The sequence below is a fragment of the Cibotium barometz genome, chromosome 2 (genome assembly GCF_041138505.1).
Source record: "Cibotium barometz isolate CiBa-2024 chromosome 2, ASM4113850v1, whole genome shotgun sequence".
NCBI classification, from domain to species: Eukaryota; Viridiplantae; Streptophyta; class Polypodiopsida; order Cyatheales; family Cibotiaceae; genus Cibotium; species Cibotium barometz.
This window is the reverse complement of record NC_141047.1, coordinates 2,120,056-2,137,755: the sequence shown is the minus strand read 5'-3', so window position 1 is coordinate 2,137,755 and position 17,700 is coordinate 2,120,056. Positions and strand designations below refer to the sequence as shown.

General features: G+C 44.7%; 1 protein-coding gene across 4 annotated transcripts in view; it reads right to left on the bottom strand.

Annotated features, from left to right (window-relative positions):
- LOC147640550 (protease Do-like 9) overlaps positions 1-5,104 on the bottom strand; it is a 50,624-nt gene extending 45,520 nt beyond the window's left edge. The window contains exons 1-2 of one of the 4 annotated variants that reach the window (XM_086812887.1): positions 4,406-5,104; positions 4,079-4,278 (exon numbers count right to left, since the gene is read on the bottom strand). In XM_086812887.1, coding sequence (XP_086669013.1) covers positions 4,079-4,278; positions 4,406-5,069 — 864 coding nt within the window. In that variant the 5' untranslated portion in view covers positions 5,070-5,104. Of the gene's footprint in view, positions 1-4,078; positions 4,294-4,405 lie in introns of all 4 variants that reach the window. The other 3 variants (XM_086812890.1, XM_086812885.1, XM_086812896.1) reach the window with 3 other exon arrangements.
- Between the last annotated feature and the right edge of the window lie 12,596 nt (positions 5,105-17,700).

Genomic DNA, 17,700 nt, shown 5'->3' with positions numbered 1-17,700 from the left:
GGCTCGCACTTTGTCGGCGCCACCCGTTCGCCGGTACGGGCAAAGCTTGCATACCCATGGCCGAGAACCGCCTCCATGAACGGATGTGGTGTAGTTTACCTCCTCCCACCATGTCCATCCCGTTGTCCTTCTACGAGAAGCCCCGGCACGTGAGGAGGATGCCATGGTTGAAGATGGCTTGCCGCTTGACTCTTGAGCCTTGAGGAGTGAGAGAGAGAGAGAGAGAGAGAGAGAGAGAGGAAGAGTCACGACTCAAGAGGCTTGAGGGAGAGGTGAGAGCCTAGGCCCTAGAGCTTGGAACTTGGAAGTTGGAAGAGACTCAAGAGAACTTGAGAAGATTCAAGAAGCTTGAGCAATGAGCAATGAACTTGTGTGTGGCAGCTTGTAGCCTTGTAGAGGTGGGCTCTTATATAGATAGGCAAGAGAGAGAGAGGGCCAAGGCCCAACAGCCATAAACGGCTAGTAGAGCCCAAGCCCAACAGCCATAAACGGCTACAGTGGGGCAGGAACGCGGCACGCAGGCGCAACGGCCAGAAACGGGCGCAACGGCCAGAAACGGGCAAGCGCAACGGCTATCTGCCGTCCCCGCACAGGCCGTCCCCGACAGCCGTCCCCCGTCCCTGCGCCGTCCCCTGCGCCGTCCCCGGTTTGAAACGCCAGTCAAGGGATGTCCGTCCGTCCCCGTCCCTGCGCCGTCCCGTGTCGGCGTCCCCGCGTTCCTAGGCGCCGTCCCCGCCGTCCCCTGTGACTATGGGAGGTGCTAAAGATGCTGTGTTGTCCTCTTCCCTCTCTTCTTCTTGGTACAATTGCTGCCGGCTGGTTACAGCAGCGTTTTTTTGCATTATCTCATCTACGTTTTTGGAGGCAGTGGAGGCAGGTGTTCTTTTCCAAGAATGGTGCCTTCCCACATGGCCTAGAGCCCTTGCTCGGCCAATCTTTGCTTTGTCAGAGTTTTCAGACTCATGGGTGCACACTTGGATTCACATCCTGGAGGTGTGTATGGAAGACAGTTAGTCCTTTCTCGACAGCAGAGGGGGTCTATGAGTTTGTGCTAGTTCAGCAGAGTCTTGCTGGTGTACAGGTGTTTCCTTTAGGTTCTCAGGGTGTTCACCCTGAGAGGGGGATGTGGTTACTTGGCAAGTTGAGCCACTCCTATTCCCCAGGCATATGGCCTTCTGGATTACAAGGTACAGGCACAGGAGTCTTCATCCCTAGGATGAGCATTGATTTGGGAGCTCGGTGTACAGGTTGATATCGGCATTCATGCAAAGGCAAGCTAGGTCACTTAGTGACGAGAGCTGTTGTCGAGGTTCACAAGTACTTGCTCAGTTGCAGGATGGGAACAAGATGCATGGCAGGTGTACAGGTTCATTGGGTACAGGTAGGTACCAGTGGAGCAGCAGTTTGGAGCAAATGATTGACATCAGATTGTGCTTTGGGATGATGAGTTGTGGATGTTTGGTTCCACATGGACACGTGACTAGTTGGTTGGGAGCTTGCCAACTGAGGGTGTCAGGTTTTGGCAGGAGAGCTTTCTTGAGCTCAGTGCCATAGTTAACACCAAAGAGCTCAAGGGGTGTTGCCATGTGATTGGGTGACTCATAGGGGTGTGTGAGTAGTAGTCCCATCAAGCGACGGCGAGTTATGGATATAGGTTTTAAAGGTCAGGTGCCAGCAGGATTGTCAGCTACAATGCTAGAGGTATGTTTCTTCCACTTGGAGTGTTAGCAGGACAAAGAGGCATTCTTGGACCGAGGGATACATGGAGATCTGGAAACCTTGTTTCTGGAGATTGGTGCTCAACAAGCTCAGAGATGAAGGCTTGAGTACCATGGCTGATGTAGACATTGTGGGCCTCTAGGGTGTCTAGAGGGGGTGCCAATAGGGAGACAATTTGGCGGTGTTCTCTAAGGAGAAGATTTTTCTTAGAGGTAGAGAGTCTGACGACATCCTTTCTTGGGCTAAAGAGGGAGCACATTGTGTGGTCTGGTGTGATAAAGATTGGGTTGGAGATATGGACATCTGGTGGTTCATTTTTTGGATTTTGATGGACTTCTGGATCGGGAGCAGTTTCTTGGAGTAAGTGGCATAGGCGGGAGCAGATCGACTTCTCGACTTGCTTTGGAGGTTTCCTTTTCCAGCTCCTTGGACCGGTTTCTCTCCCAGGATCTTGAGAGGGGGTGTTAGCATTATTCATCTCCTAGTAGTGTGCCCAAGTTGTGTATCAGGGGTGCCCAGATTTATCCCGGGCAGCACCATATTTTTCCCTCATGTTCAGGCCCTTGGTTGTAGGGTTGGCCACCCATTATTCACATGTTTATTTTGTCCAGTCGTGGGTCTTTTTTCTAAAGCCAATCGGCCAGCTCCAATAGGGGCTACATAAGGCCAGCCTCTTACTCATTTGTAGACATCTTGACAGGGGCTTCCACGCCCGGGTCCTCCCTCAGGGGAGTTGCTCATCATGCCCTCACTTACGGGGACCACCCCTTGCACAGGGCTGATTGTATCATTGCTTCTTCTTCATTATGCAGATTCGTTTTCTTTCTCTCTGTGCCTATGTCTCACGCTTTCCGCTGTGCACTTTTGACAAGTGATAATAAAGTCTTAATGATGATGATTCAACCATAGCTAGGAGGGATGAGAATGAGGATGAGGCTCTGATACCAATTACTGGAACCATTAGTTGGATAGAGATGGAGAGATTAGAGGTACTCAAGGTGGATCAAAGTGATTAAGCAAGATGATTAGCACGTGGTTAATGAGCAAAAGAAGGATTAGTGAGATAACGATACACTTAATCACATGGTTGATAAAGAGCAAGATAATAGCATAAACTCCTGTGTTTTTCCATTGATGAGAGCCCACTTGAATAGGCCAAGGTACAAGCCAAGAGTACATAACCAATGATGTTATCTCCCCACAACCAAGTAAGCTGATTTGTAGCCATGAGAATCTCCTCCTCCCAACTTGCACGAGGCACCTACATGTAGATAGATTCCTAGCCTTTTTACTTGCCCTAGTCAATGTACTAAGCTGCTTTTACTTCCATAAAATCAAATGAACCATAGTCCCTAATGTTTACGACTAAAACCATTCCCAATGTCCATACAAAACCACCATTGGGAGCCAATATCCAACAAGGACCATGGTTCTTGAATATGTAACGGATAATCCATTGGCTTCGTCCCTGTGGAGGTGAGCTCTTAAGAGGAAAAGTATCTTAATCCCACGCAAGCCATGGGAGTGTAGGAAAGGCTAGCTATTGGCTATAGAGAGAGCTAATCAATAATCCCTTAGAAAAAAGACCAAGGCCTATGTAAGAGACTAGGGTGTGCACACATCACTAAGTTGAATCATCCATGTGTGGGTCTGGATCTAGACTAGCCCGTGAGGCGGAGCATGGATTGTCGAGCTTTGTAGGCTTATACCCTGCATGGTATGGGACACGTGTGGTGGTGGTCTAACTACAAAGTGGCCCAAGGATTGGTAGCATCGTTCTCTCATGCTTCACTCGTATGGCTCTCCCACGCTTGGGGGTGATCTAAAGTAGTGGATCTATGGTTGGGTGGTGAGTCCACCAACAGCTTTCCCTATGAGGAATCTCGGTGCATGTGTCTAGTGCTATGGATGCATGCCAATTGAGGCATGGTTCTGCAAGGGGGTAACACCCAGTGCCATAAAATCATTGATAGGTCTGTTGTTTAGTCTTCAAAGAGATCTTGCCAACAAAAACTAATCCCTCAACCTTGAGTTTCCTAAGTTATAACCAAACCCACAATCATCCAAGTCCGAAGTTCAACACTTCCAAACGTGTTGTCTGCTTGGCTCCCAAATAAATTAGGCTTGACTAGCCTAGCCAAACAAGTACTATTACGGATGCACAAGCTGTGTATCCCACAAAACCATAACCAGAAGTTGTGTCTGACATGGAGTGATCCAATTAAAACATGATTCAAAGCTTGAAAGCTTGAAAGCTTCCAAGTATCAGAGACTGGACACACCTCTAGAACGATCCAAAACCAGAATAAGACTTGCATGAGCAGGAAATTAACTCCACAAATATCAAAACCTTATTTACCTGCACTCCCAGAAGTTCCGTGGCTCCATGCACATAAGACGTAACTTCAATCCTAGACACCACTCCACTTGTTACTGAGATGGTATCACCACCTATAGGGTAGCCCACGACTGTGACTGCATCTTGCAAACTGGGAAGAGCCCCAAATTCCACAGGACATACACCTTTCCAAAACTCATCACTGTCGACTGTCAACAGAGCTGCAAGCCAAAAGCCTGTCATGGTTTAGTCTCACAACAAATGCGTGCTACTTTCTCCACTAAACCATGACATGAGCATATATGTCCATAGGCTGTAGTTTTCTGTCGAAGATGCAATGAAACATACCAATGTCACACTCTGTCCCCATTGCGAGTACTGTGGCCAGAAACTTGGTGTCCGAGCCACGCCTTTTGACCTTGACTTGAGTGTGGTGCTCCACGGAATGGGCATTTGTCAACAACCGGTGCCCACTGATGATGAAACCAGTGCTGTTGGAGCTGAATTGACGTTTCATCTGCCATGGCAGCGAGAAGTTGGGCTCGGTGTGGACACAGAACACTTTCACAACGGCATCCATCGAAGGGGAGTGCTTGGTGACCTCCGGTTCGGCCATGGGCAGCAGTGAAAGGGCCTGGGAGTGGCCTTTGTAATGAGAAATGGCTCGTCTGGAGGCGATTCTGTCGGCTGGATGCTCTACCTTAAGCTTCATTTCTGTAGCCTCCTCTCCTGATGTCCCTTGGCCATGTGATGCTCCATCGCTCCATTTTTTGGGCCGCCCTCTTCTCTTGACCCTGCTGCTGTTATGAACCTCTGCATCGTCTGTTGCAGGAGCTTCCGCGACCACGGCCATCTGCACATCAGGCGATGATACTGCCACGATCCCAAGGCTAGTGTCCTCACGAGGCCTGCCCCTCTTCCTCTTCACTGACGATTCAGGTGAGAGCTCCGACGTGGGGTACTTGCGCGGCCTGCCCCGCTTCCTCTTTGCGCTCTGCTCCTCGTCTTGCATCGTGCTGCCTTTAAACGTCCTTAAACTCAAGCACCGGTATTATTTTATTTAGGCACCCAACATGGTTTTTTTCATTAATTTCGTATAAGGAGACCTTAGGCTACCTTAGTATAACAAAGTGATTTAAATTTTTATTAAAGTTTAAAACCTTAGGAGCTTTTTTTAAAGATTTGGGAGAGCTGTGTTACACTGCCTCTTATAGCTCTGTCTCGATTAAAGACTGGGTTGGCTTAATGGCACTAAGCTAAAGGATGGCAAAACCAGAGAGCTATATGCACCAATGAGAAAAGGAGATGCCAATGTAGGGTATTGCAATAAAATTTGGAAAGTTGATTGGAGCCCCCTAAATTGGAAGAAGAGGTGGAAACTTTTTTGGGATAGCCAGATTCCTAAGAAATTTTAGGTTTTTATGTGGAGGGTATGTATGTGGGCATTACCAATTGGCTCCAAACTACAAAAGAAAAATATTTCCAGTGGTAGTTGTCCCAGGTGTAAGTCATCACTAGAAGATGGTAAACATGTGTTTTGGGATTGCCCAGCAATCAGAGGAACATGGTTCAAGTTGTCAAAATGGATTGAGAAGATTTTGGGTTTCTAGACATTCTAGGGGGATTAAATTTTGGGCAAATGGTCTTTTAGTGTGATGAACAATCTAGAGTGCTGTTTAACATTATCAGAGCTTGTGTCTTGTGGGAAATATGGTCTAACAGGAATGCCATTGTGTTTATGAAGGTTGTAAGCACTGGACTGCAAGAATCAGATTTGATGCATAAATGTGTGTGCTTGTGTTGGTCTGTTTGCAATGTGAATAAAATGAGGTGTACTGAGCTGGATGTGTTGTTACTAAAGTTGCAAAAGAATATCAATTGATCCCTGTCCACGTTGGGTGGAGCTTCGAACATACTAGGAGTAAGTCCTAATGCTAAATTATATGATGCAGGGTGAGGTGTTGGGATGGGAAGAGGAGCCCACCTAAATTTGGACCAAAAACTCAAAGGTGGTACTGGAAAACAAAGCAACTTGATCGCACTTTCGTTACATGTATAGAAAATCATGTCGGAACCATACCTATTGTCAAGATTTGGTCTAAGAAAGGGGGAATAATGGAAAAACAGTCCCCTCGTGGTTCCACTACTGAAGCAATGATGGAGGACTGCATTCTGTTGGGCTATCAGATCTCTTGGGATCATCCGTATTTTTTAATGGAGGAGAAGAGAAGGGATTTTCTATGCAAAATCCTAAATGAGAATAAAAGTGACTTGTAAAGTTCAGTAGTGCATTTTAAGAGGTTTTTTCATTAAAAAATGTTTTGTAAAGTTTAGTAGTCTAGAGGGTACTTGGTTGTTCTCAAGTTATTTTTGTTTTTGGACAGTTTTTGAGGTAAAATATATAATTATTATTGATCCAAAAAAGATTTCGGAGATCTTAGGATGGGAAATTTCACACGAGATTCTGGGTTAGGTTTGATTAGACAAGTGTGTGGCTCTGTCTTGCAAGCCCAAGCACATCTACTAGGTTTCTCTCTTAGGCGAATGTATCCCTCTCTCTCTCCCTCTCTCTCTCCCTCTCTCTTAGGCGAATGTATCCCTCTCCCTCTCCCTCTCTCTCTCCGTCTCTCTCTCCCTCTCTCTTAGACAAGTGTGTGGCTCTGTCTTGCAAGCCCAAGCACATCTACTAGGTCTCTCTCTTAGGCGAATGTATCCCTCTCTCTCTCCCTCTCTCTCTCCCTCTCTCTTAGACAAGTGTGTGGCTCTGTCTTGCAAGCCCAAGCACATCTACTAGGTCCCTCTCTTAGGCGAATGTATCCCTCTCTCTCTCCCTCTCTCTTAGGTGAATGTATCCCTCTCTCTCTCTCTCTCTCTCTCTCTCTCTCTCTCTCTCTCTCTCTCTCTCTCTCTCTCTCTCTCTCTCTCTCTCACACACACACACACACACACACACATACACATTTGTAGGCATAGAGGTGAAGTCCTCCTCTCTTAGGAGCACACGTGGCTGTATCTGTCTCTCTCAGGCACACGAGTGTGGTTACCACCACCCAAACTGTTTCTTACTCATGGATATCCCATAGAAGGTTGTAAAGCCATATGAGGCGAGTGTAGCCATCTCTCTCAGGCACGCATGAGATTGAGAAGCCATACGATATAACTATAGGCAAGTAGACAGAAAGGTTGAGCCAGTTGAGGAACGAGCTAAGCAAAAGCGGGGTGGCAAGAAGGGGACAATGTTGATGGGTCATCCTCCTGTCTCTCTGCGATTCCATGATCCTCCTCCTCTCTCTGATGTGATTTAGAGCTAAGGTTTTAAAAACTTGAAAACCTTAGCTTTGGTTTTAAACCTTAGAGCTAAGTTTTTAAAACCTTAGCTGAGGTTTAAAAACCTTAAAGGTAAGGTTTTTAAACCTTAGTTGAGGTTTAAAAACCTTAGATGTCATAAATTAATTAATGACAATAGAGTGAATAGTAGTCATGCCATTATCACTTGAAGGTGATAACAAAAGTAGTTTTTTTTAGTTGTGCATTAGGTGCATCAAATCTTTGTGTAGAGCTTCGAGCTTTCGGTTATGGGTAGATGATGACATCTCCACAAATCCATAGTAGTCATGCCATTATCACTTGAAGGTGATAACAAAACTATAGTTTTTTTTGGGTTGTGTATTGGGCACATCACAATTTTTGTGTGCAGAGCTTCAAGCTGTCGGCTATGGCTATAGAGAGCAAAGAGGGAAGGAGCTATGGAAAGTCAACCTCTACCTCAATACCATCATGTGTGCAAGGAGGGTGAGAGAGAGAGAGAGAGATAGAAACAGAGAAGAAGGGAATGGAGAGGAGATGGAGAACATAACCTACAAGCACACACACACACAATCAAGCAAGTAAGTATGCATAAGCAAACAAGCTCACCACCATCACCACACAAGAGAGTGAGAGAGAAGAAGACTCAAATGTGATAATGGGATTGTATATCTGTTCATATTTCTTTCAAGTCACTTATATACAAGAGCTCACTTATTACAATGGTTAGCTGCCCATTTGTGACAATCGGGGGCCCAGAACTAGTTATCTAGTTCTACGTACACTTAGCCTTTCTAGCTCATGGCCAACATTACACACGTCGTAAGTTTGGTCATCCCATATCTTTTACATGAAGAACTTAGTGTGGTTTTACATGAAAACATGTTACATGAAGTGCGACCACACTTTTGATCGAAAAATAATAAGAGTAATGTTAACCATTGTGGTTAACATATCCCCCTCAACTCAAATTCCATCCCCAAAACTGGCAATGAAGTTTAGTGGCGGTAGTAGAGGGAGTAGGTGCGGACAAAATCGTACCGCGATCTTGGGTATTGGGGGGAGCAGTGGAAATCTTTGTAGCTTGTTCAAAAGACTGTCTCCATCATGTCTCTGAAGGTTTGGAGTTGCTAGGCTGGCATCCACTGAATGCACTCGTAGTATGCAAAGAGTTGCTTGATGGTGGGGCCCTTTTGTTGATGTCGAATGTGAGGTCTTGGTCACTTTCATTGTAGTGATGCCATGTTGGAAACTCGGCCAATAGGGTGATGATAAGGTTAAAGAAGCGGATGGTGGCGATGATGATTGGATCGAGCATTTGCTCCTATTCAACATTGAAGGCCGTCATCTAGGCTATCATGATTTCTTCTATGTAAGGTTGTCATCTAGGCTTTCATGGATTCTTCTATGTAAGGGCGCCGGGAGGGGGAGGACTGAACCATGGAAGGTTGAATTGTATCTTTAGGTTCTAATGTTGTTCTTGGCGGAACAGGTCCCATGCCCATCGACGGCGGATGGGGAGATATACCGGGTTGGCGCAGATATACCACGGGGCTTTGTAGTACTTGAGCCAGATGTGGGGTTTTAAAAGGAAGGGGCATCTCCAAATAGGTTGTTCACTCATGAGAGAAAAAGCGATTGGCCTTGTGTCTGAGTTGGGTCGCGTGTATCACCCTTGCTACCTTCGCTAGTGCTACTTCTTCGAGGCATCCTTCTTGGCATTGATGTAGAGTCATAGGACATTATTAATGTCCATATGATCTATGACTTTGGTAAGGTGGTCCTGTTGGAGTTGGCGACCAAGCACGATCTAGATGGCATGTTCAAACTCAGTGCAATCCAGGGGGTTGCGCCAATTAAGGGGATTGAGTGGGGGATCCACCTCTCCTTGGTCCTATGGTGGCTATGAGGAGATTTATCCTTCCTCTAGGGGAATATCGAGAGGAGCCTATTGGGTTAGGGATTCGTGGAGTGGAGGGGTTGTTGGGGTAGAGGGTTATGTATAGAGCGAGGCATCAAGCAGGTGGGTGGGGGCATTGATGATGAGGGTTTGTAATGGTGGAGCATCGGTAGGCCCAACCCAATGTACATAGGGGGTGAGGGTGGCCAGGATAAGTGAGGAGGGGTGGCATGTGGCGAGGATAAGTGAGGAGGGGTGGCATGTGGTGGAGGAAAGAGAGGAAGGGTGGTTAGGGACGAGGCTTGGGGTGGAAAGTTGCTGCCAGAAGTTAGTTTGGCATGGAGAGTGGGGGTGTCGAGTGGACATTGCCAGGTGCCAGATGGTGGTGGGTTTGGCAGTGGTGGTGCAGTGGAGCCTCTATGGGCGTGCGAGCAGGGAGTGGGAGTAGGGTTTCAGGTGTTGGACCTCTAGGGTTGGGTGCCACCACTTGGGGAGGGATCTTCATCATTATCATCATCTTCGTCATCATCATCGTCATCGTCCTCGCCAACATCAGTGTGGCAGTGGTGGCGGGCTTTTTGGATTTTGGCTAGGCGCTGTTGTGATATCTTGGAGAAAGGCCACATGTGATTCATCGATTTGCATGATGGAGGTGTGGTGGGTGAGGATCTACAGGTGGTAGACCCGATTGTACAACACTAGAGGCCATGGAGGGAGTATGCTTGGGTGCTTGATGATGAAGGGGCTTGTAGGCCATGTAGATTTCCTGCCACCCTTCCCCTTCCATCCAAGCGAGGGTAGTAAGAGATTTTGAGGAAGCATAAGGAAAAGAACATAGGCCATGGGGCACGGTTAGCTTGATCGAGGCATCAAATTCTATGCCTTTTCCATGTTCCAAGATGTGGGCCCGATTGAGGAGGTTGCCTGTAAGAGGATAGACCGAGAGGGTGAAGAGGGTAGCGGGGGTGTCGAAAGAGATTTGGCTTTGAAAAAAGAGGGTGACAAGCAGATTGATGGAGTGCAAGGATTTTGGTGATAATGTAGGAGGAGGTTGGCTGTGAGAGGATAAATTGGGAGGGTGAAGAGGGTAGCGGGGGTGTCGAAAGAGATCTGGCTTTGGAAAAAGAGGGTGACAAGCAGATTGATGGAGTGCAAGGATTTTGGTGATAATGTAGGAGAGCCGTGAGTGGCTCGTACGAGCATCGTAATTTGCTGCCATTGAAATAACCCACCATTTCCATGCCATCGAGCATTTCAATGCGTACAGTGCCTTACAGGGTTATTTCAGTTACTAGGAGGGGTCCTAGTCCTCTGTATTTAGGCTTTTTTGTGATTTTTTGTGCTATAAAGAAGTACCATATCCCCCTCATCTCCTAGTCCTATGTATTTAAGCTTTTTTGTGATTTTTTGTGCTATAAAGAAGTACCATATCCCCCTCATCGTAATTTGATGCCATTGAAATAACCCACCATTTCCATGCCATCGAGCATTTCAATGCGTACAGTGCCTTGCAGGGTTATTTCAGTTACTAGGAAGGGTCCTAGTCCTCTGTATTTAAGCTTTTTTGTGATTTTTTGTGCTATAAAGAAGTACCATATCCCCCTCATCTCCTTGTCCTTGATTTTGGTTGCCAATCCATTGCTTACGCCTTAGTTTCTCTACAATCATACCATACATAGTTCTTAGACATGTTTCATCTAGTTTTTCTGGCTCAAAGAGTCGATCACTTAAGACGTTCCCATTGAGTCTTTCTTGCACCACAACCCTTAGGCTTCGCACTAAGAATTCCATGGGCATGACTACTTTAGTTCCATGCGCTAAGTTGAAAGGTGTTATGTTAATGGACACTTTGTATGGTGTCCTATAAGCTTAGAGTGTAGTTGGCAACTTCTATTCCCAGTCATGACTTACTTCCACGGTCTTGGGGTAAGGATAACACATATCATCTTGTTAATATTCTCTGCTTGGCCATTCGCTTGGGGATAATAAGGTGAAGATTTACGGTGTGTGTAACCAAGAATTCTTATAGCAAGAATCGCCCTATTTCATTGATGAAGTGGTGCCATTGTCACTGACAAGCTCAAAAGGACATCCGAATCAAGTGATCACACACTCATAAAGGAATTTGGCGGCGAGATGGATCTTGCATTGGCCTTTCTTATGGCTCTAGCTTCCACTCAGTTAGTGCGGTAGTCTATTGTTGATATGATATACCTTACTTGGGTGTTTTGGGCAGCCAACCTAATGGGACCAATGAAATCAATCCCCCATTTCTCGAATGGTTATAAGGACATTATGGGGTAGAGAGGCATTCTTTCCTTCTCATGTGGAATTATAGACCGTTAACATTCATCACATTGCTTGATGTATTCAGCCGTGTCCCCAAATAAGGTTAGCCACCATAAGCCCATGAGAATCTTTTGAGCAGTGGTATTTACTGCGAAGTGTCCACCTGCTGCAGCCCCAAAGTGGGCTTGTTCCAAAATCGAGATGTACTAATCCTCGTAGACTCCTCATCTCATTACTCCGTCTTTTCCTTGTTTGTATCAGCCATTAGCCAAGAAATTGCAACTTCCTCTCCCCATTCTAGAATCAAGCATAGTTGGAATAGAGGAGCATCTCACAAGTCATCATTGATTCCCACCAGTGGTTCTCCATTAGGAATGTGTGACGTGGCTAGCCAATACATGTTGGGAACCTTTGCATACTGTGACGGTAAAATCAAACTCTAATAAAATTAAGAGCCATCTTATGATTATGCCCATGGTGTAAAGCTTATTCGCAAGAAGGGAAATAAGAGCTTGATGGTCTACAAAGAAAATGAATTTAGTCACCAGAAGATAATGATGAAACTTTTTGACCGTATAGACCATGGCCAACCCTTCTCTTTTTGTGGTTGTGTAATTTCGTTCTACTTTGTTCAACTGGCGATTAGCAAAGCTAACAGGGAAGTCCCTATTGTGTTCTTGTGGTTGAGCCAGTACACAACCAATCGCAAAGCTAAAGCATCTATGTGGACATGAAATATTATTTCCCAATTGGGGGATCTCAAATGGGACTTGCCAATGCTTTCTTCAGGGTATCATATGCTTGTTGTTGGCATTCCTTTGTCCATTCAAAAACAACCAAGAGTCCATAACGAGGACGAGTTATGTCGCATACATAAAGATGAAACGTTGGTAATAACCAACATGCCCCATGAACCGTTAGACTTCTTTGAAGTTGGTAGGGGGTGGTAACTTGAAAATGACAATGTAATGCCATCTGTGGTGGAAATGCCATGTTATGAGATAATGTGTCCCAAGATCACTTTATGTCAAATACAAAACTAGCATTTCAAAGTATTAAGAGAGATTCTTTAGAGTTTGCATCTCTCTAGCACTTACCATAGATGTGCTTTCCTTTTAGAGTTGACACAAAGGTCATCCATGAAGACTTCAAGGAAGTTTCGTAGATACTTCTTTTGTAGGCTATACACATTAGGCATTGGAAAGTTCCTAGGAAATTGGTTAAACTAAACGGGGCGACACGGTATGCATATGTGACCCATTCAGTGAAAAAAGGCATTTTATGCCGATCCATTGGGTTAATAAATACTTGGTTGTAGCTTGAAAATCCATCAAGGAAGCTGTAGGCCTCCTCCCTTGCTGCATGCTCTAGCACATGCTCTGTTGTGAAAGGTAACAGCAGATAGTGATCCTATCTCGTGGCTGCATTGACCTTTTTGAGGTCCACACACACTCTAACTTTTTTGTTTTTCTTGGGTACTATCACGATGGGTGAGGCCCATTTGGTGTGCTCTATTTCATAGATAAATCTGACATCTATGAACCAATCAATCTCTTCACAGACCATCTTGGAGTACTTAGGATTCATATGAAACACTCTTTGCTTTATTGGGCTTGCCCCTTCCACCATGGAGATGGTATGTTTGACCACTTTAGGAGGTACAACTTTCATATCAATGTACTCCAAGCAAAGCAGTCTTGGAATTCAATGAGTCGGTCAATAAGTTCTCCCTCTTCTTTTGTGGAGAGGTCTTTTCAGATATAGATAGGTTATGGATCCTCATCTTGGACCTGCTAGGTTGATCTCCTTAACCTTGTCCAGACCATTATAAGATGTTCCAAGCTTTCCATCATGGAATCTTTTAGCCTTCTCATATTGTACAAAGTGGTTGCCCACCTTGTAGGCCTTGAAGTGTTTGGGAACCTATTTGGTCTCCTCCGCTTTAGTGCTTTCCTCTTCCATTCTTTTTTTGGCTTCTTGCTTAGTTTGCACCAACTTTTTGTTTTGAGTCCTACGAGCAAAGTAAGAAAGTTTTGGGGTTCTAATTGTGAGTTTGGTGACTCTTCCCCCCTTTAGTGGTTACCTTGTTAACCAAAATGGGAAACTTATCAAGCTCCTTTTTCCACACTTGGCAGAAGTCTAAATATACATCGATAGCCTCTACATACCTTAGTCAATGATCATCAGATTCTATTAGGAAGACATAAGCCTTTTCTCCCTTAAAACCGCTAGTTCTAGGGGTTTTACGGGTAGGTTTCCCTCGTAAATGGCTTCACCTCTTCTACACTCATGAGTTTGTTTTTCAAGGTGTCAAGCATGCATGTGGCACTCAGCATGTAGAGAGATGTAACCTCTTATCCATCTACCATGGCAAATCTTGTACTAGTTCATTTTGGAACTATATCCATGGTGGCAAGAATGTGCATTCAGTTCTCAGAGTCTTCCTACTCTGGAGGAGGCACGAATTCCATACTATCCCTTTCATCTTCCAATGTCTTGTTACATGCCTAGCACATGTGCACTATTGTAGATCTAACAATAGTCACTGAGTATTATGCCAAGGGTCCCCCACTCATTGGATGGATCTTCCAAGTGCATAGGTTCACCATTTAGCGTTTGATCCTTTTTGTGAATGTAACTCATGAAGGATTGTCCCAGGATGCAATTGTAGGCCAAAGTTCATCAACAATAGTCACTGAGTATTATGCCAAGGGTCCCCCACTCATTGGATGGATCTTCCAAGTGCATAGGTTCACCATTTAGCGTTTGATCCTTTTTGTGAATGTAACTCATGAAGGATTGTCCTAGGATGCAATTGTAGGCCAAAGTTCATCAACAAATGTGTGTCGAAAACTGGTTTTGAGAATTTAAGTTTCAAATCCCGCAAAAGACCCATGGGCTTTGTCGTGGCTCCATTAGCTAATTTCACGCAATGTCATCCATAGGAGTTTTGGTGGCAATGTTCACTCCTGCACCACCATCTAGGATGCCGGTTATTTGAAGTTCATCGAAAGCTAGGGGTAGCACTGCATTAAGTCCATCTCCTTCAAAATATTTCCCTAACTTATTCACACGTATCGTGGGTACACCTATGGTTTCTTCTTGTTTTATAGATTCTTTGACATCTGTTTTGCCTTCCAATTGCTCCTCCATTTCAACTATGAGCCTCCCCTCCATCAAATCTTTCAAATCCTACCATAGACTCAAGCTACCTTGAAGCAAGGAGCCAATGGGAATAAGGATTTGTGAAGATAAAAAGAAAGAAATACCAACAATGTCTCTTGGAACAGCGTGGTGGACTTATGAATTCAATGATCCTTGTTCATGCTTAGGCTTCTCAGAGTGTATGGTATAGGGACATGAACATCAGTGTCAAATTTCCTTGGGCGTCTTCCTTCAAATTCTTAAGGTAACTAGATCCGCCTAATGTGAAACTGTTACTAGCTCTCGTTGAACATCTTGAGGGAGATCCTCGAAGAGTACCTGATGGATAAGTCCTCTATTTGGCTCATGGATTTCATCAATTGGTTTCATGCTAGACATCAAAGGACTTCCTGCAGCGTGAACTGCCCCCCGAGGTTCCTGGGATTCTTTGACTAGCTCTTGACTAGCCTTTAGCCTACTCTTCCCCTCGATTGGGTTTGGGTATTCCACCAATCTTCTAAGCAAATGATTAAGATTTATCTTCTCTCTTTTTTGAGGGTGGATAGTAACAAGATCTTCTCCTCATCAGATGAGGAGGATGACACATTTGTAGTTGTCCCCTCATCGGATCCACTTTGTATAATGACACGGCCGTCTCCCTTGCCAATCTTTGTGATCCTTTTCTTTTGAGTTCATGTGGTCACTCATGCTTTCTTGAGAACCTCTTTAGAAGATAAAATACTTGCTTGTCCCAGGTTCCTTGTTTTTGTGAAGTAGAGGCAGGGGTAGTCACAGGAGTACTTGCCATCTCTTTCTTGATCGCAATGATAGCATTACATAGGTGGTCATTTAGACACCCTATTTAAGTCCCGCCCTTGTGGTATTAGTCGTCGTCGCTCGCTAGGTATACAGGGTACATGTGCTCACCCTCCATCACATAATGGTTGCCTCCTCCTCCTCACCTTCTTTGAAATTTTTTGTCAAGATTAACTGGTGAACTGGGGTCACTCGTGGTGGTAAAGGAGGTTGTGTGGCGGAAGGACTAGTGGTGGCAAGGGTATATCAGGTACCTTGAGAATACCTCATTGGGCCAGTTCATGGCCAGGTTGAGGTGCATTGTGATGTGCAAGCGCTAGTAAGAGGCCAGCATTGCCTAGGATTAGGCAGTAAGGCTTGTGGTAATGACCTCGCCGCTTGAGCAACTCTTTGGTGGTAGTAGTTTGATGTTTCTTGGTTTTCGCATCTCTGGTAGTAAGTGCCGTAGAGATGCGGTTTAGGTCTCAAATGTGGATGTTCTGTGTACTAGTGTGGTTTTCTCAATAAATCGAGCACCATACTAGTTATCTCTCAGGGTAAATATGAGGTTGGCCATTAATGTAGCTGCTAACTACTCTACCTATTACCCTGAAGAGGGTTCTTCCCTTTTCCTTCAAGTTTCGTTCTTATGGTTTTAAAGGAAGCTTCAAAAGTCTGGGGGGGTTCACTCTATGTAAACTCTCTATATCACATGCATTTAAGGCCTAATTTAAAAACTCCTTATCTGTAAATTTTTCATGAATAAAACACACCCTTTTTCTATTCAATCTATAAATACCCCCTTTTTAAATGGTACCCTTATGTATGTAAAAAAAATGTGTAAAAAGGGATTTTAAAAACTCCTTCCGTTAAACCCACGTGCTACGCTTACATATTTATAAGTGACCCCCCCTCCCCCCTGCAAGTCAAAAGTACCTTCATGCAATTCTCAAGAACGGGTTTCTTTGAAATTATCTTCAAATTCCATGGAACTTCTATAGCATTGCTCAAAAGGAGGTATGTCCCCGAGCATATACGGAGTTATGCAAGGCCACATCTTCAAGTCCTTCCAAGAATTGACTGATCAGCCTTTTCTCAAAGAACTTGTCCCTATTATTATAGCGAGAATAAAGATATCTTACCTGGTTGATGTAGCCTCAGATGGATTCTCCTTCCTTTTAGCTCACATTATGCAACTATTTGATATGACTCCATCGAGTCCCTTGTCTTGAGAATACCCTACTTTGAAGACCTCTTTCAAGGTGCCAAAGGTGGCTTTGTCTTCGATTTTTAGTGATTGAAACCACCACTGACCCGCTTTACCATTAAGTGTGCCAAATTTATTTTATTTTTTGCCATCGAAGTGTCACTATAATGAAGTTAACAACCTAGAGCCCATGGTCATGCAGATGGTAGTTGGACGGTACGTTCCATCAGGGCCAAGAGCCAATGGGTAATTATGATTTTTTTTAAAGAAACGCGACACGTGGAGAAAAATGTGAGCAATAAAAATTGCTAATGGGGGTGTGAGGCCAAAGGTGACCTTGTCTTCTATTTTTAGTGATTGAAACCATTGACCCGCTTTACCATTAAGTGTGAGGCCAAAGGCACTCACCTTAACCCGATCTTCTACATGGCAAAATGCTTCATACATCTCTCCAAATGAGGAATGGGATCCCCAAATCCATCAAACTTGGTAATAAGTTTAGAGATATTGGCTAGTTTGTTCTTCTTTGGTCTTGATTTTGGTATCGGGGATGTATGGGTACTAGTGGTACAATCCCCGAAGTTACTATTTCCATCGGCTAATCTCAACATTTCAAGGGTAAACCCTACACTGTTTTGGCATTATTAAACCACATGACTGTCAGTCTATGAACGAACGTCTATACCTTTAAAGATGAACTTCTGTTCCTCCCAGAGTAAATGACCGTTCCTAAACCAACCCCACGGTCGTTCCTCTATGAGTGAATGCCCGTTTTCCCTGCTACCCATGGCTACACTCTTTCCAAAATCGAATGGTTATTCCTCTTGGAGAGAACATCCATTCTTCAACTTATTCATGGTTGCTCGTGTCCAGTTGCTTATGAACACCCATTCCTAAACTAAGTCCATGACTATATTTTTGCACTTTTGAAGACGAACAGTCAATGCTCTTGCTAAGCCACACCCCTACCTCCACAAATGAGCAATTGTTCCTCTGAGAATG